General features: G+C 36.7%; 2 protein-coding genes and 2 long non-coding RNA genes across 9 annotated transcripts; all 4 read left to right on the plus strand.

Annotated features, from left to right (window-relative positions):
- Positions 1 to 960: 960 nt before the first annotated feature.
- Positions 961 to 3,808, plus strand: LOC127987759 (guanylyl cyclase-activating protein 1). Its single transcript, XM_052590164.1, has 4 exons — positions 961 to 1,231; positions 2,915 to 3,064; positions 3,147 to 3,237; positions 3,316 to 3,808. The coding sequence occupies exons 1-4, from the start codon at positions 1,034 to 1,036 to the stop codon at positions 3,453 to 3,455; spliced, it is 579 nt and encodes a 192-aa protein (XP_052446124.1). The 5' UTR covers positions 961 to 1,033; the 3' UTR covers positions 3,456 to 3,808.
- A 702-nt stretch (positions 3,809 to 4,510) lies between these two features.
- On the plus strand, positions 4,511 to 11,701 carry LOC127987719 (interferon regulatory factor 6-like). 2 transcript variants are annotated; one of them, XM_052590109.1, is made up of 8 exons: positions 4,511 to 4,822; positions 6,552 to 6,734; positions 6,821 to 7,016; positions 7,772 to 7,858; positions 7,936 to 8,160; positions 9,618 to 10,010; positions 10,091 to 10,212; positions 11,350 to 11,701. In XM_052590109.1, the coding sequence occupies exons 2-8, from the start codon at positions 6,561 to 6,563 to the stop codon at positions 11,566 to 11,568; spliced, it is 1,416 nt and encodes a 471-aa protein (XP_052446069.1). In that variant the 5' UTR covers positions 4,511 to 4,822; positions 6,552 to 6,560; the 3' UTR covers positions 11,569 to 11,701. The 2 variants fall into 2 exon arrangements, with proteins under 2 accessions (XP_052446069.1, XP_052446068.1); XM_052590108.1 differs by having other exon boundaries at positions 4,541 to 4,822; positions 6,530 to 6,734.
- Positions 11,702 to 12,206: 505 nt separating this feature from the next.
- Positions 12,207 to 14,468, plus strand: LOC127987799 (uncharacterized). 3 transcript variants are annotated; one of them, XR_008161411.1, is made up of 4 exons: positions 12,207 to 12,741; positions 13,546 to 13,630; positions 13,727 to 13,799; positions 13,914 to 14,468. It is a non-coding gene; the product is annotated as an uncharacterized LOC127987799 (long non-coding RNA). The 3 variants fall into 3 exon arrangements; XR_008161409.1 differs by lacking the exon at positions 13,727 to 13,799; XR_008161410.1 differs by lacking the exon at positions 13,546 to 13,630 and having other exon boundaries at positions 13,715 to 13,799.
- A 68-nt stretch (positions 14,469 to 14,536) lies between these two features.
- On the plus strand, positions 14,537 to 18,347 carry LOC127987778 (uncharacterized). Of its 3 annotated transcripts, XR_008161378.1 has the most exons (7): positions 14,537 to 14,953; positions 15,924 to 16,109; positions 16,192 to 16,257; positions 16,363 to 16,526; positions 17,306 to 17,401; positions 17,649 to 17,781; positions 17,854 to 18,347. It is a non-coding gene; the product is annotated as an uncharacterized LOC127987778 (long non-coding RNA). The 3 variants fall into 3 exon arrangements; XR_008161376.1 differs by having other exon boundaries at positions 15,924 to 16,257; positions 17,854 to 18,346; XR_008161377.1 differs by having other exon boundaries at positions 16,036 to 16,257; positions 17,854 to 18,346.
- The last annotated feature ends 433 nt before the right edge of the window (positions 18,348 to 18,780 follow it).

An 18,780-nucleotide genomic window follows, 5' to 3' on the forward strand; every position in this document is an offset into this window, starting at 1 on the left:
GTTAAAGAGATGGGTCTTTAATCAAGATTTAAACTGCAAGAGTGTTTCTGCCTCCCGAACAATGTTAGGTAGGTTATTCCAGAGTTTAGGCGCCAAATAGGAAAAGGATCTGCCGCCCGCAGTTGATTTTGATATTCTAGGTATTATCAAATTGCCTGAGTTTTGAGAACGTAGCGGACGTAGAGGAGTATAATGTAAAAGGAGCTCATTCAAATACTGAGGTGCTAAACCATTCAGGGCTTTATAAGTACATGATTATTATAAAGTAAATAAGCCTCTGTCAGTCGGTCAATGGAATGAGAAAGATAGTTCAGTTAAGTTATGATTAGGGTTAGGGTTCTCTCACTTCATTGTTAACTAAATATATTACAAACGTGACAATAATATCAGCCAAAAATACATGATGGCTGTAAAAGATAGTCCAATCACAGGCAGTCCTGCAGGTGACAAGGGAAAATCACAGCCAATGAGGGGAAAAACAGCCTATACCCTACAACAATGATAAAACAGTAATTGTTGTCAAAATGTCAGTAGGCGCTGTATGTATCCCATATAATCTTAACTGATAGATTCATATCATTGAATATAAATAATGGCCTTTTACAATTACAGAATTATATGTGTGATGCAAAGATGAAAGATATATGGTCGCCGTGATTTGCCAAGTAAGACATGTTCCTGAATCAACATCTTCTGATGATCCTGGACCAACATTATTGTCCAAAATATAGACTTAACCCAATCCCTGCCCCTAAACCTAACCCTACCCATAATTTATTCTTCAAATCAGTGGGAAATGACAGCTGATTAACAAGGGTTAACCTTGATAGATATTGTCAGATAGATAGATAGTGTATTAACTAGTGTGTTTGCTGACACATTCAGCAGGTGAGCGATGATTCGCTGAAAGCAGCAGCCGGGCGCGTGACGTCAGCGGTGATCCCGGGCGCTGTCCGCGCGCTGAGCTCGTGTTTCTGTCAGTGCGGGTTCTGTCCTCCTCCGGTAACACAGCAGCAGCTGCGGCGGCGGCAGGATGGGGAACGCTCCCGGTTCGACTCTGCAGGAGCTGAGCGCGTGTGAATCTCATCAGTGGTACCGGAAGTTCATGACCGAGTGTCCGTCCGGGCAGCTCACCTTCTACGAGTTCAAGAAGTTCTTCGGTCTGAAGAATCTGTCCGAGACCTCCAACGAGTACGTCACGACCATGTTCAGGACCTTCGACATGAACGACGTGAGACGCGCTTTCATCATCCACCCTTCTGTTGTGTTGTTAGTTTTAGGATCAGGTCGAGGCTACAGAAACTTTAATATCGCCTGCTATTAGATATGGACTTTATTTTAATTATAGCTATATATTTTTTTCTTTAATGTCATCACCATCTGTTTATGCCTTTATTCATTCTCAGTGTTATTCAAAAGTTTAAAAAGTTATTATTTCACTATAATTTTTTATTATTATTATTATTTTACTGTCATTAATTATGTTATCTTTATTGAAAACGTTTTAGAAAGGTGTTTTTAGTGTTGATCTGGATTACTACCAACCAGATTCCTCAATGTACAACAGATCCCAAAGGTTATTAGATTATAATAAATAAATACTACAAATAAATACTTATAAAGAGTAAATAATACATTTGTGTCACTTGAAATAGAATGCACTTTAACTGAAATTATATATATATATATATATATATATATATATATATATATATATAAACTGAATTTATTTAATTTCAGCATTTCTCATATTATCATTTCGTTTGATGCACTAAAGTAAAATATCTTTAAGGGCCTCCATAACACAAATATATACAGGTGAAGGTAAAATGAGTTCATGGATCACCTCACGTCCCTTCTGCTTCGGTTCAGCTGAGGATTGTGGGTAATGAGATCTACTCTAATACGGTAAACTCAGATAAACTGCAGCACAGCACAAGACTAAAGATCCTGAGTAAAACCCATCACAGCCGCTAATCTGCTTAACACACCGGCTTCTGTATTTCTAAACACACTTTACCTGAAAACGTTTTATAGGCTATATTTCAAATATATATGTAGTACTTAATTAGATTATAGCCTATTACATCTTATAACACTCTTAAACAGATTACAGTTACTACAGTTTACATTTCTACTGTTTAGTGTTGAATAATCACAATATAGCATTGCCATGTAAATGTCATCTAAATTAATTTGCGATCAATGCTTCTGAATTGGGGACAAAATCCCCTTTCAGTTAATTATACCATGTTAATATTTCACATTTGCATGTTTACATTCAATTCAATGGTCACTGACATGCAGGTCAACAAATAAAATACAACAAATGGAGAATTTTATATATATATATATATATATATATATAAAACAGAGAGCGAGGTACAATTTGTTTCTCCTTGCCTATTCATTACAATGATCCAATTTAATTAATCCTAAAAAACAAAGCAGGTCAAAAGTAATCCAAAAGTAATCCAAAAAAACAAAGCAGGTCAAAAGTAATCCAAAAGTAATCCAAAAGTAATCCAAAAGTAATCCAAAAAAACAAAGCAGGTCAAAAGTAATCCAAAAGTAATCCAAAAAAACAAAGCAGGTCAAAAGTAATCCAAAAGTAATCCAAAAAAACAAAGCAGGTCGAAAGTAATCCAAAAGTAATCCAAAAAAACAAAGCAGGTCAAAAGTAATCCAAAAGTAATCCAAAAGTAATCCAAAAAAACAAAGCAGGTCAAAAGTAATCCAAAAGTAATCCAAAAAAACAAAGCAGGTTAAAAGTAATCCAAAAGTAATCCAAAAGTAGTCCGGTTACATTATCGAAACCGATCTATATGACATTACTGACTACAGTTTGCGTCATGTGATGTGTAGTCTGTCTGTATTGGGTGTTTATAGTCATGTGTAATGTGTGTGTGGTCAGGACGGCTGCATTGATTTCATGGAGTACGTGGCGGCTCTGAGCCTGGTCCTGAAGGGTGGCGTTCAGCAGAAGCTGCGCTGGTACTTCAAGCTCTACGACGTGGACGGCAGCGGCTGCATCGACCGCGAGGAGCTGCTGCTCATCTTCAAGGTGTCTGCCGTGACCCGTCTTCCTCTCAGAGTCTGCGTAAGAGGATCACCTGCCCTCATCTGCTGCTGTTTTTCCTCCGCAGGCCGTCCGAGCCATCAGTGGAGCAGAGCAGGAGATCTCCGCCGAGGAGTTCACAGACATGGTGTTCGACAGGATCGACCTCAATGGAGACGGTTGTCTATCCATCCATCTCTCCGTCCGGAGGTGAATTACTCTAGTGGATACAGTGATGTAAATGTGTGTGTGTTTAGGTGAACTCTCGCAGGAGGAGTTCATGGAGGGCATCCAGGCCGACGAGGTTCTGCTGAAGATGCTGACTCAGAGTCTGGACCTGACTCACATCGTGAAGAAGATCTACAGCGAGATCCACCCCGAGCAGCAGCTGCACTGACCCCAGACCTGCCGAGGATGACGTCTTTCTGTATTTCTCACCACTCAGCGATCTCACAGAATAACATTAGTGACCGAAGCCCAGTTCATTCAAGTGCACTTACACACACTGAAACCTTCACTCCTGTACAAGACACCACTCTTCAGTCCTGGCATGTGTATATATTTATATATATATATATATAGGGAATCATATGTTATTTATCTAATGAAACGCAGTATTATATACTGTAGATGTCATTTATAATGTTACTGTCATTTTACACTTGGTTTCTCTTTTAGAAATAAAATAAAACATTGAACCTGTTCTTTGTTTGCAGAGTAATAAACAACCTCAAACTATGAGACAATCAATGCTGTCTGGTATTCATGTCACAAATATTTGTAGCAAAGTTTATTCATATACAATACATGCAAAATAAAACTAATGATCAGTTATGTGTAAAACTACACTAACTTTAACACTTTTATATTTATTTTTTCAACATTTTTGATATATACTGATAGTATTTATTAGTATTTTCAATTCACTTTTATTATCTTATATTGACATTTTGTTTCATTTGAATTGCAGATTTCAATTTTCATTAATTTGTAGTTTCATTGTAGCTTTACTTCGACTTAAACTTATTTATTTAACCCAACAACATTCAGTTATGCTTTTTTGAGTTCGTGTTTCATCTAATATTTATATTATTTTATTTTTATTTATTTCAATTTCAGATCACGATTTCACACACACACACACACACACACACACATATATATATAGTTTTACTTTAGTAACATTTTAGTGTTAGCATATTTTTACACTAAATATTTGTAGACAATAAAAATAAATTGACGCGGTTTTTTATAACATTTCTTATACGTCAAAAAAGCTAAATATCACACTGAATGACATTTTATTTGTAATTTTTAGCTGAAAGATTTGATTCAATCTGTGCTCAGTATCAGCGAAGACTACATAAACACTCAGCAGTCAATAAACAGGTCCTTTAACTGCCTTTATCTTAAGGCTAACTATAAATACAATGATCTTTTATGATTACTCGACATAAAACCAGTAGAAGGAGAAGAAGAAGAAGTAATGAATACGTGTGCGCCGGAGGTGCGCGCGCGCGTGACGTCACGGCTGTACCTGAGTTTCGGTGGACGGTGAAACTTTGTAGCAGAGATTGAAACACACGAGAAACTCGCTTCTCGCGCTTTTCTCACGCACCCACGGGGAGGCTGCGAGCGCATTGTCCGGTTAACGACCGGTTCTCGAGCACTTAACGCGGATTCATCGAGAGATCCGCGCGTTTTGGCGGTCAAGGCCTCAGGATTGCTGGGTTTTCCTGCTTTGACGCTTCCTGAAACACTCAGGTGGGACTCATTAATATTTCAAACACATTTATGTTTAATTTCTGCACACTTTCTCCCTCTCTCCAGAAACACAACACACTAGAATGTGATTTACCGCCTAAGTTTCAGTGTTTTATCGAAAACAAGGAGGATTTCAGTGATAGTATCGAAAGTCCCCGGCTGTTTATTTACTTTTACTCTGTTTATTGACTTATGACTCATGTTTCTGATTATACGATGATTTAATAATCATATTATTATTAAAATGAACTCCATCTGCTCTGTGTTTGCGATCAAGCTATGAAACTTAAATCTGGTCACTTCAGTAAAGTTTATGCTCCTGCTTATAATACAAATATAATATACTCGGTCATATAAAATTGCTGTTTATATAAAAAAAATATTCATTTTATTTATCAGATATTAGTTTTGTAAGTGTTTTCCTCCTGCAGAATGTGGTTACTGTATTAATAGGATTTGGTTAAATACTGTATTTATTAATATAATATTGATCATTATATTTAAAAAGTATAACAAATAAAAAGAGAATAGTTTTTTTACTTATTATGTGATTATTATTAGCCTAATTTATGTTTTTCGCTACTACAGAAGGTCAACATGTTAAAATAATATTTTATTAATAATAATAACAATGAATAACATATATTTAATTTGTTAATATATCATTTAAAATGACCAAAATAACACTAATGTTTTTTATAAAAAATACAACTTTATTATAATTTTTATAATATTTTAGAAAATGTTTAAATGCTAAAATTTTTATTAATTTATGCTGTATTATAAGCATTATAAAATGGTTATAAAAAATATTAAAAATAAAACTATTATAAAAAATGAATTGTTTTCTTAAACATTAGTGTTTAAGGTTCAGTTTGATAATTTTGGCCTCATTTATTTGTTTTTACTCTACAGAATCAAGTTAATATGATATATTTTTTAAAGTAATTATTCAAATGGTCTGCACTTCTGAGGTATAAAAATATATTAAATATTTGTTAATGCAATTGAAATCTATTAAAATAAAAAAAAACTAAAATGTTAGTTTTATGAAATATTTTGTTTGTTTGTTTTTAGCCTCATTTATGTATTTTTCCTCCTACAGAGGGTCAGATTAATATAATATTTTAGTAATAATAAATGTATAAAATAGATGTAATATTTTTAAATATTTTTTATTAATTATTTTTTTGTTATTTATATTATTAAATCATTAAACTATTTATAAGTATTTATATCATTAAAATAAATAATTTTATATTATTTATTAATTATTATTATTGTAATGCTAATGACGTTTAAATAAAATATGTATTAATACAATATTATAAGCGTAAAAAAAGTGTTTAAAATAAAAGTATTATAAAAAATATGTGTTTTAGGCTCAGTTTGAACATTTAAGCTTCATTTTTGTGTTTTTCCTCTATAGAAAGTCATATTGTTAATATCATATTTTAATAAATTATTGAAATATTTAATCAACATCACATTATAAATAATACCAAATGTATTCAAAATGAAAAATGATTTTTAAATCAGATGTGATTAGTGTTTTTAGGCTCAGTTCCATTATTTTTTTAGCCTCATCTAAGTGTTATTCCTCCCACTGATTTTATTGTTAAAATGGTCAAATGTGTATGAATTAGTCTAATATTAGTATCATGGTAAAGCGTGTTGTAAGTAAACACACTGTGAATGTGTCTATAGAGGTTCTTCTCTCTCGCTCCAGAAGGCCGTGATGTCCTCTCACCCGCGGCGTGTGCGGCTCAAGCCCTGGCTGGTGTCTCAGGTGGACACCGGGACGTTTCCGGGTCTGGTGTGGCTGGACCGCGAGGCCAAACGCTTCCAGATCCCCTGGAAACACGCCACGCGCCACACGCCGCAGCAGGAGGAGGAGAACACCATCTTTAAGGTGAGAGAGGGGTCCTGAGGCCTGGGGGGCGGCCGGATCGGGACGGGACCGATCTGAGCCTCTGTGTGTGTGTGTGTGTGTGTCAGGCCTGGGCCGTGGAGACGGGGAAGTATCAGGAGGGCGTGGACGAGCCGGATCCGGCCAAATGGAAAGCTCAGCTGAGGTGCGCCCTCAACAAGAGCCGAGAGTTCAACCTCATCTACGACGGGACCAAAGAGGTTCCCATGAAACCGCTGAAGATCTACGACGTGTGTGACATCCCCCAGACCTCCAGCAACCCCGGTAACACACACACACACACACACCTGTTTTACATTACTTTATTTACAAGTTAAAGCTAAAAAATATATATTAATCCGGTTTCCAAAACTGTATTATTTTATACTCCTAAAAGAATTAGGATCAACCATTTTAACTGCATGTTATGAATAGTTTTTAAGTATGTCCTGTTACATGATCTTATTCTTTAATTGTTGGAAATATGATTTTTTTATTACTTTATTTATTAGTTAAAACTATATATATGTATTTGTATAAGGCCTGATGAAATATGTTAAATTTTTTTTTTTTAATTTGTTTTTTCAGTTTAAATTTTTCTCTATTTTTTTATGGTTAAATTAAATTTTATTTATTAAAAAAAAGATGTCTAATTAATTAAAATCAGGAAACATTTCCACAGCAATTTATATAAAGTATAAAAAAAAATACATGTTTAAGGCCCTATGAAATGTTTTATTTTTTCTTAGATATAAATGCTATTTCCAAAACTGTATTATTTTATACTCATAAAAGAACTAGGAACAAAAATTGTAATACTTTAAAAAAGTACATGGTAGTCGACATTTGAATTGGATCAAAAATAGTTAATCAAAGTAGAATGAATTTTGGTTGTAGACAACTTTGAAATTATTATTTCTTTTTAATTATTACTATACTATACATTTTTTACACGAGTTTAGTACCAATACAAACTAATTTAATCTCTCACACTGTTTGAATTAAGTATTCAGTATGTGAGTCTTTGATTGTGAGCACAGGTTCGGTTCCCACGTACGAGTCTGACGGTGATGAAGACGATGTTCCTGACACCCCCGAGCCTCCTCCTCCTCCGTATCCACCTCACGGTACGGCGTCGTCACAGGATGCTCTCAGACGAACCCTGCTGTGTTTGCTGTTGTCTGAGTGTGTGTCTGGTGTGCAGGCATGAGCTCGTCTCCTCTGGGGCCGGTCTGGACTCCTCCGGGCTCCGTGTCCCCCATGCAGCCGCCCAGCTGTCCCCCTCCCTCTGCTCCTCCCTCGGTGGAGGTGTGGCCCAAGAAGGAGCCGCAGGACGTGGAGATGCAGCCTCCGCCCATGGAGCTGCAGACGCAAACCCCGCTGGAGGCCATGTTCGCCACGCCGGAGACCTGGATCAGCTCGCTGCCCAGTACTCACTCACACACACACACACAACCAAAAAAAAAACGAGATGATAGAATATGAATAGTGAGTGCGAGTGTGTTTTTTTTTTATATATATATATATATAATATAATATATAAATAAAATAGGAATGTACCGATTTATCGGCCGCCGATATTTATCGGCCAATTTTTTTTTTTCCTCCATTCACAACAGATGTCAAACCAGCTATATGAAGGAAAAGGCCAATATAAAACCTCATCTGAATGATGACCAATACTTCACTGACGTTTTATTACGTTTATTGCATCATTTTTCACTCAAAAACAGACAAACAAACAGAAATTCACCATTAGAGCTAAACAAAACCGCATGAGAAGTGCACATTAAAGTTGCATTATCATCAACATACAACTAATTGCACTAAACACTTATTACAACAGTAAACAAATATACACCGATCAAATGCCTTTATATTAAAAATACAAATAATATTCATAAATAATGTTACGTGTGACCAATTTTAAACGTGTTTAATCTTAAATTATAATATTTGTAAGATAAAACATTGTCAACTGAACATGTCAAATTCATAATATATTTTCACATTCAACAAAAGTAAGTGATGATCTTAATGGATAATTGATTAATTTATTTACAAATTGTATTTAATGTCAAATTCGGTATATTGTGATTTTACAAGTTTAATTGATAAATACAAATAAAAAAAAATTTGAAATAAGTATGTAATAAATATGAATAAATTGGTCATTATGAAATTTGGTGAATGTGTTAAATATAAATGTAAAGGTTTTGAACATTTTAATTGACAATTTGATCTTAATCTTTTTTTTTTGTTATTTAAATTAATGTGTTTATATAATTCAATATGTTTTGTCCTTAAATGGTACAAAATATGATACATTTAATTGATATTTTAATCTTAAAATTTTCCTTTGCAGCTCTATATAAAACATAATATCAGATTAAAGCAATAAGCCTCAAGAAGCTGTAGTTTACAGTGAATTTATAACATCAAAGGGGCATTGTTGCCTGAAACCCCCCCAGCTTTAATAAATTCACTGTAAACCACGGCTTCACGGAGGTTATTGCTTTTATAAAACGGTTATTCCATAAAAGGTTTCACAGAATAAAACCGAGCAAATAAAGCGTAATGATATTAATAAAAACAGTATTCTTCCACCAAACAATCTAGTTCCTCAGAAACAGTTGTGATTCCAGTGAAGTGGTTGCCGAGCAACACACAGAAGTAAACAAAGGCATGTGTTTGTAGAGTATTTTACAACAGCTTTGGACGCAGCTCAGCCAATCAGAATCAAGGACCAGAACCATCCTTTTTACATCATCCTTTTTATACAGTTCTGCGTGTTTAATTGACACTGTGGTCTGAACTGTGAATGTTTGTAATGTGATATCTGCTGAGAGATCCCCCACAATGCCCTGCGTGTGTGTGTGTGTTTAGTGACGGACCTGGAGGTGCAGTTCTACTACCGCGGTAAGGAGGTGTGTCCTCCGGTGACCGTCAGTAACCCGCAGGGCTGTCGTCTGTTCTACGGCGATCTGGGGCCCATCGTCAACCAGGAGGAGCTGTTCGGCCCCGTCAGTCTGGAGCAGGTGCGCTTCCCCTCCACCGAACACATCACCAACGACAAGCAGCGCGTGTTCACCAGCCGCCTGCTGGACGTCATGGACCGCGGCCTCATCCTGGAGGTGAGCGGACACGACATCTACGCCGTGCGTCTGTGTCAGTGTAAGGTGTACTGGTCCGGCCCCTGCGCACCCAACCCCAACACCCCCAACCTGATCGAGCGCCAGCACAGGGTCAAGCTCTTCTGCCTCGAGTCCTTCCTCAGCGGTGAGTCACATGTGGCCAGCATAAAACCAGGTCATGTGGGCCTGGTGTGTAATGAATCGTGTGTGTGTGTGTGTGTGCAGGCGTGGTGGCTCACCAGCGCGGGATGCTGTCGTCCGAGTCTCCGCTCTACGACATTCATCTGTGTTTCGGAGAGGAGTGGCCTGACGGCAGACCCCGTGAACGCAAGCTCATCATGGTGCAGGTCAGACCTCGTTCACACACACACACAGCAGATGTAAACACACAGACACGGGCACTTTCTGTTATCAGGGAGTGCATTATGAACCTACCAATATATAACATTACAGACCAATAATGGAAGGAATTATGAATTGTGAACCTTCAAATATAAATGTATTAAATATATACATCAAATTATTTAATATAAATGAGTAAATAAAATGTCACACGAAGAGGATTTAACACACGATGTTTAACAAGCATTCATGATAATTTGATGTTTTAATCAATAGCGACTAGACATTAAGCAGATATAATGTACCTCATTTTTAAATGCATTACATTATTTTTAGCACTTTTTAATTTAATTTATATATTATTACTTTTTATTTTGATGCTTACAGTTTAAAAAAAACAATCGTTCAAATGGTTTCAAATTATTATTATTTGAGTAAATTGATCGTGTCGAAGCCAAAAATGAACATCACCTAAAATACAAATACAATGTTTTTATAATAAATAATAAATTAAATAATCCCACTTTGATTCTGCCTTCCACCAAATATGACAATTATGTATGTATTGATCTATTATTGATCAGAATTATAACCAATAAAATATAATGAATCATTCAGAAGCATGTGCAAATATGTCTTTCATATAAAATAAACTGATATTGGTTGTTTTTACCAAATTAAAAATAGCTCATCTTTGTGGTGCTGCATAAATTATTCAGATTTTAGCAGATGGGCCAATCAGAAGCATCAGTGGGCGTGGCTTGTTCACTCACTGTGTGTGTGTGTGTGTGTGTGTGTGTGTGTGTGTCTGTGTGTGTGTGTTTCTCTGTCTCTGTATGTGTGTGTGTGTGTGTGTGTGTGTGTGTTTCTCTGTCTCTGTGTGTGTGTGTGTGTTTCTCTGTCTCTGTGTGTGTGTGTGTGTTTCATTATGTGTGTCACTGTGTGTGTGTGTGTGTGTGTGTGTGTGTCTGTCTGTGTGCGTCACCGTGTGTGTGTGTGTGTGTGTGTGTGTCACTGTGTGTGTGTCACTGTGTGTGTGTGTGTCACTGTGTGTGTGTGTGTGTGTGTGTCACTGTGTGTGTGCGCGTCACTGTGTGTGTGCGCGTCACTGTGTGTTTGTCACTGTGTGCGTGTGTGTGCAGGTGGTGCCGGTGGTGGCGCGGATGATCAGCGAGATGTTCTCGGGCGACTGCACGCGCTCCTTCGACAGCGGCAGCGTGCGGCTGCAGATCTCCATCCCGGACATCAAGGACAACATCGTGACGCACCTGAAGCAGCTGTACCGGCTCCTGCAGACGCACCAGGGCCAGGACAACTGGCCTCTTCCTCCCAGCATGCAGCTGTCGCAGACGCAGCACTGACACAGCTCCGCTTTTACTGCAGACGCATCCTACACTCTCGTGTGATTTTAACCGCAGCATGTGTCTGACGTCCGGTCATGTAGATTTATGTATTAATGTATGGATTTATCACAATAAAAGAGAAAAACACCAACCGACTGACAGCTCTTGTTCTTCCTTCATCCAGAGTACTTTTGTTTTTTATTTGTACACACACACACACACATTTTTGTCAAGATATATTTAAACAAGTTAATAATACAATATTGTATTAAATATATAATATTCAAATATTACAAAATTAATATTAAAATGTATGATAAAAATGTGTAATAATGTAGTTTGACATTTAAATACAACTTATAATGTAATATATTACGTTTCAAAATATCAAATAAATTACTTTTACTATGTAATCTAAATTTTAAACCACTTCTGAATAACTAATATGTATCTTGTTTTTTTGTGACATATACATGTCTATAAAATGTTATTAAAATATGAGATCAGTATATATAATTGAATATGTAATCCCTAAATATTTCCTCTGTTAAACAAGTATTTATATATAGCTTGTTTAATTTAATATCCGGGTTTAATTACATTGTCCGCTCCTGGTAAGAAACAACCAATCAGAGCTGCGGTCCGTAACTTTTTTTTTGTGTTCAAAGTATATAAAATGCATATAATAAGCGAGTACACCATGAATCCATTTTCCAAACCGTGTTTTTAGCTTGTCCTGAATCACTAGGGTGCACCTATAATAAGTGTTTATATTCGGACTATTTTAGATTGCTTCGGGAGTACCGCGGCGGAGTAACCCAGTACCTTTGTGATTCTTCATAGACATAAACAGAGAGAAGTAGTTCCGGCTACGATGTTCTTCCGCAACACGCAAGCAGTTCTGTTTATTAACCGCTAGAGCGTCAAAAGTTAGTGTAACAGATCTGGATTAAGCTCATATCAAACTGAACTGCTCACTTGTTAAAGCGAGACATTTAAAGGGTTGTTATCTGGAGCTGTGTTTATCAGTCTGTTATTTCTCCTCCCATCTTTAAGACTTTGACCTCAGGAGCGCCTGCTGTTCCTCACACTGTGAGAAGATCTCGAGACATCTCCACGAGCTCGTCTGAGTGTTTCCAGTCTCCAGATGAACCTCAGGGGTCTGGATCTTCTCAAAGAGCTCAAACGGATGTTAGTATCACATCTAAACCTCTTCTGCTCGTGTTAGGACTGGTGTGGTCTGTGTGTTCATCTGTGTGTGTCTGTGATTGGATCTTTGAGGTTTTCTCGTGTGGTTCTCCAGCTGTTGTGTCATGTTCCTGTAGATCGTGGTTTATGATCGGCAGCTACAGTGATTAATCTATTATTGACTTTAGATGAGAACATGAAACACTCTTGCCAAGTATTACAGTACAAATACCACGGTATAAGTGCTACTGTACTGGTGTATTGATGATGTTTAATGGTAGTACCATGAAAATCAAGATCCTGTGCCATTTGCACAGTATTTCAGACAATACCATGGTACTTTCTTCTGAAGATATGGTAATAATGTGGTTTTCTTCTGCCTTACACAACCAGATGTACCATGTTATTCCCATAAAACGTTACCTAAGGTCCTTGGAAAGTACCTTACTATGCAAGCACTGTGAAAATTGGTGAAAAACATGATATTGTTCACCTTACAGTACCATGTGAAATACCATGGTATATGAACAAAGGTAAAGGTACCATAGGCTTCACGTGGTAATACTGTGGTGTTTTCAAAAATTGCATGATATTCAATGGTATTTCTGATAATACTATGTTTTGTAAGTGATGAGTTTACCATGGTATTTTATGTGTATTTGTATATAACTTAGGACTTTAATGTATAAAAGGTCATATTTAGCCCACACACATATAAGTATGTATGTATGTGTGTGTATTTGTTACATTTAAATGTAAATGCAGTGTGTGTGTGTGTGTGTGTAGTAGTGTGTGTTGATGGAGCAGTGTTGTGTTCAGGTGCTGTCTTCATGCTGCAGGGTTCGAGTCCGTTCGGCTGCTCCAGAGGTTATCCTGAATGACTCGGCTCCAGGTGAGAACTGGCTCTCTGTGTGTGTGTGTGTGTGTGTGTGTGTGTGTCTGTGCGTGTGTGTGTGTGTGCATGTTGATGGAGCAGTGTTGTGTTCAGGTGCTGTCTTCATGCTGCAGGGTTCGAGTCCGTTCGGCTGCTCCAGAGGTTATCCTGAATGACTCGGCTCCAGGTGAGAACTGGCTCTGTGTGTGTGTGCGTGTGCGCGTGTGTGTGTGTGTGTGTGTGAGACCCTCACACTGTTTGTCTGACCGTGTGTTCTCCCACAGCGTCTCTGCTCTGTCAGGTTTATCCAGACCCAGCGCAGGATCAGTAAACAGTGAGGACTGACCCTGAGACCAGATGATCATTAACTCAAAGCTGTTTATACACACCACCGACCGCACACTGCTGCTAGCTCAACGAATACTGATATAGTGTCAGGAAAGGTGTTTATGTGTGTTTTTGATGTTAGCCATGCAACGATTCGATTTCAAAAACTGTGGTTTTGTTATGATTTTATGTCTGTATTTAACCTCTGAATGATCTCAAAGGTGCTAGAATCTGAATCAGTGGTGAATGAAATGATTACAATCTTAAAGTAACGAAGGATTTTGAGGAGTCTGAGCGTGATTCAGAATTATTAACTGTTGAAAACATTTGTTAGAAATGTAGAAAAGTAATCAAAAAGTAATCAAGTGTAATCAGTTACGTTACATTAATGAAATAATTGAAATAGTTGCAATACTCATTTTATTTTAGATAAGGTAACTTGTAATCTGTAACCTAATATACATTTCCAAAGAAACCTTCGCAACTTTGTTGTTCGGTAGGGGCGTCACAAAAATAAATTAATTACAAATAAATACATTTGAATATTCATCAAATGCAAATAAATTGTGTTCAATTTTTAGGTGTGTGTTAAGGAGGCAGTCTTATCAGTGTCACATGAGATGTGATGACGATGTGAGGGTCATAGATTTGACTGTTTTTGTCAGACTATCCCGTTGAAGACACTAGATGCGTCGCTGCTGCTGTTGTTGTTACCATTATTGCAGGAAAGGAGAACACCAATGTGGAAAAGATGTTGTTCACGTCAAAACTGAACGCATTTCTAGAGGGACATCTGTCACCGTTGCACTTGTGTCTCAGACAAAAGAGCGGCATGTTTAGAAAGCCTCTGAAAAAACATATCTCCAGACTTATGGTGACTTAGAGAAACATTTGATCGTGTGTGTGTGACTGGAGCGGCTGAGGTGTCCGGATGTCTCGGGGCGAGTGTGGGGTCAGGACGTCCTGCTGGAGGTGAAGGACGGAGCGCTGCTGCTCACCGACATCCACACCGAGGTCAGGACGGCATCTCACTGACATGACTATACAAACATCTATAAAGACATAGAGATTAACCACACTTTATTATGTGTGTGTGTGTGTATATTTACATTTAGTCATTTAGCAGACACTTTTAATTTTTATTTAATAAATAAAAAGAAAATAGATTGAACAGATAAAAGAATAGAGCAAGCTAGAGTTAGGCCTTTTTAGCTTTTTGTAATAGTATAATAAATAAATGGAAAACAAATAGATAAAAATACATATGTAATGTAATATAACTTTATCATATATTATTTTATCATAAATGTTATGAATCTGTATGAAATATGATATATATATATATATATATATATTAAAGCACATTTTTAAATTGTCTATAATTATACACTATGTAATTAATGTATCTTAACATATATTAAATAATCATTAATTATCTACATATAGATATTTATGTAGATTAGTATTATTGTTATATTGTGTTTTTTCACATTTATGTGCATCATCAAAAAAAAAATATATATACAAAATATGAAAAAACAAATTTGTTTTAATAAAAATAAAAAATTTTATACAGTTTGTCCTCCAATTTTAAATATTACATTTAAATATGTCTAAATATTACATTATTTTTATGCCATTTATGATATTTTAAAATCTTAACACCTAAATACATCTAACATTTTGAGTCTAGATGTATCAAAATATTAAACTATAATATTAAGGAATTTATTAATGTAAAAAATAGAACTACATCTAAATCTACACATTGAATTATAAAACAGCTAAAAATGTAACTTTAATATACAATGTGATATCTAAATATTAAATCTAGTTATTCGCTTGTATTTAACGGTATTACAGTTGATTGGATATCTAAACATCTTCAAATGTATATAGTGTATTATATTATTTCTGTCTATTGTTATAGCGCTCTAGAAGCTCATCTTTCTCACAGTGTTGTTGTTGTTGTTGTTGTGTTCAGGAGGGCCTGGAGTCGTGGCAGTTAAGCAGTCTTCTGGATCTGAAGGCTGTTCTAGATGAGTCCAGCGTCTCAGTGCTTCTCACAGTAAACCAGATTTTCATGTGTTCTTCAGGCCGATTATCTGAAGAAAGACCTGGAGCGGCTCCTGCAGATCAAGAGAGAGGATCACAGACTGACGAACGGCAGGTTAGAAGAAGAACATCAGCTCGTCTGCTCGGTAATCATCTTGACGTATCACGCTGATGAGATCTGTGATCTGATTCTGCAGTAAAGGTGCATCTCCTCCACCTGATTCCTCAGAAACCTCCCGAACACTGGGCCGCTCCGGATTATGGTGAGACGTCCGGAAAACATGATGCGTTTTCAAGAGAAACTGTATTAAATGAAAAATATTGTACTTTTCCTTCCCTAAAACCAGTGGTTTGTCTGTGGTCCCCAGATGAGAGTCCGGTCCCGACTCCTCCCACCTCCAGAAATAACTCCGCCTACATAAAGGTAGTGGCTCCGCCCCCTCACACAGAAGAACCGCCCATTAAACTGGACCCGCCCCCTCCGCAGCCGTACACAGAGAGGGAGAGGAATTAAGTGTTAAGTGTTAATGGGGTGTGTGATATATATATCATCTGTAATAATGTCGTAATTGTTGTTTTTAATGTGCGATTTGACATCGTGGAAAAAACATTAAACAGCTGTTCTGCATCTCTGAGTGACATGATGTTGATTTGTTCCTGAGTGAATGGTGAAATGATTCGGTTCAGTCGCAGTGACTCATTTATTACCAGTGACTTACTGACACCTGCTGGCATTTTCAATTGTGCAATTAAAGTATATTTAATAATTGAAATAATTCCAGATATCAGTATTTATTGTTTAATGTTTAATAAATAATTTCTGCATTTCTAACTGTAGGTTAAATGCATTCATGCCCTGCATTAAACAGTGTGTAAATACATCTGCATGCCACTTCAGATGCAGCTTCTGCGTTTCCTCCGCAAAGAGGAATTGTGTTGATTCTGATTTTGTTTATTTGGTAAAAGCCCAAATGACTTATTTATTTAATTCACTGATTTAATGTAAGAATTTGACTCAAAAGATAATGCACACTTAAAAAAAATGGCTTTATAAAGGTAAAAAAGTTTAATTTCTATGAGTGTGAATTGATCACCACCACAGATTATGAAGAATATCAAAAACTTGAGGAGTCAGTTCAACTGCAACATATTAGCAAAATATCATCATGATCGATTATCATTATCGATAAATCCCAGAAAATATCAAGATATTATTTTTGTCAATATAGCACACTCCTAGAGTGGATGACAGAATAACTCACCGGCCGCTGACGTAATTATGAGAGATTATAAGCGTTCGTCTGTGTGCAGGACATCCTGAATCACCTCATTACTGACATCGAGGCGTTTGCTGGCCAGAACACAAGCAAACGAGAGCCAGCTCGAGCGCCTGTAACACAACAAACGGTACGAACACACACCGGACACTCGATCACATGATCATCCTGTCACTCAGCTGTTTCAGTGCTCTCTCTGTGTGTGTGTGTAGAGCAACAGACTGCCGCCGGAGACTGAGGACAGGTACAGACACCAGATTCACACATCTGAACACATCAGACACATGAGAGGTGCTTCACCGGGTGTGTGTGTGTGTGTGTTGGCACTCAGTATGTGATTACTCAGCAGGTTGAGGCTGTTCTTCTGTGTTTGTCAGTACGGTGCGGTGTTTAGGAGGCGTCAGCGGCTCAGTGCTTCTGGGGATGACTCTAGACGAGCTCAAGACCCTCTGTCCGGAGGAGGGAGGACGAGTCTCCATCCAGCTGCTGATCATCAAATCAGCTCTCGCGGTGAGTGTGACATCATCACCCCGTCATCACAAACACCTGATGTCACGCTGACCTCATCCTCACTCTCTCCAGATGACCAGTGAAGTGAGGCCGATGATCTGAGCTCAATCACTCAATATGATTGCTATTCCTGCTGTCCTCTTCCTTCTGGACCTGAAGAATCCCTATTTTATAAAACAGTCATAACGTCATAGCTTTCACCTAAAACTAAATTGTATTTGATCAGCAATTTGAGTGAATGTGAAGACATTTCTTCTTTTAAAAAGATTAAAATATGAAGAAATTCTTTGAAATGTAAAAAGACCACAAAATGAATTACAAATTATGCAAAAAAATATATTTATTTTTTGTCAACATTGATGCAAATTTACATTTGAAACCATGATTGTATGAAATTTATAGGATCATATATTCTGATTATTATCAGTGTTAACCCAGTTAAATGAATGGAATTGTATTAATAACTCATGATTGCTCAAGAACAGTCCATATTTATAAAACCTACTTATTTATTTCTAACAAAACAGTATAAATATTCCTCTGAATTTTCTAAATAAATTAATTTTTCATGCATATGCCAAAAGTGATCAGTTTTTCACACTGCAGTGTTTTGTCAATACACGTATATATTCATGTTCAGAGGGTTCGAACAGATACTGTAAAATGAGAGTCCAGGACTTTCAAGCACATTGACTTTTAGTTAATTTTTTCAAGGACTACGCACACACACACACACACACACACACACACACACACACGTAAACTATTCAGGTCTCTTGAGTCTCACACATGAGGGAATAGCAGGGGGTTCGTGAGTTGGTGAACATGGTACGCCTACGAGGAAATACCATTAAAAAATCATTAATAAATAAAAAATAAAATAATAATAATGAAAAATATTTGTATGATTTGTAGAGAGTAATAATAATAATAGCTGTGTAAATACTATAAAACTTTAAAACGGATAAAAAGTTTTTTTTTTTTAAGTTTAACATGCAA

Source organism: Carassius gibelio, chromosome B22 (genome assembly GCF_023724105.1).
Source record: "Carassius gibelio isolate Cgi1373 ecotype wild population from Czech Republic chromosome B22, carGib1.2-hapl.c, whole genome shotgun sequence".
Taxonomy (NCBI): Eukaryota; Metazoa; Chordata; class Actinopteri; order Cypriniformes; family Cyprinidae; genus Carassius; species Carassius gibelio.

Bases quoted from the DNA above. Each gene is read 5' to 3' on its own strand.
- LOC127987759 (XM_052590164.1), top strand. From the start codon at position 1,034: ATGGGGAACGCTCCCGGTTCGACTCTGCAGGAGCTGAGCGCGTGTGAA. The intron at 1,232-2,914 runs GTGAGACGCGCT...GTGTGTGGTCAG, and splicing joins GGACCTTCGACATGAACGAC to GACGGCTGCATTGATTTCAT. The intron at 3,065-3,146 runs GTGTCTGCCGTG...TTTCCTCCGCAG, and splicing joins AGCTGCTGCTCATCTTCAAG to GCCGTCCGAGCCATCAGTGG.
- LOC127987719 (XM_052590109.1), top strand. From the start codon at position 6,561: ATGTCCTCTCACCCGCGGCGTGTGCGGCTCAAGCCCTGGCTGGTGTCT. The intron at 8,161-9,617 runs GTACTCACTCAC...GTGTGTGTTTAG, and splicing joins CTGGATCAGCTCGCTGCCCA to TGACGGACCTGGAGGTGCAG. The intron at 10,011-10,090 runs GTGAGTCACATG...GTGTGTGTGCAG, and splicing joins CCTCGAGTCCTTCCTCAGCG to GCGTGGTGGCTCACCAGCGC.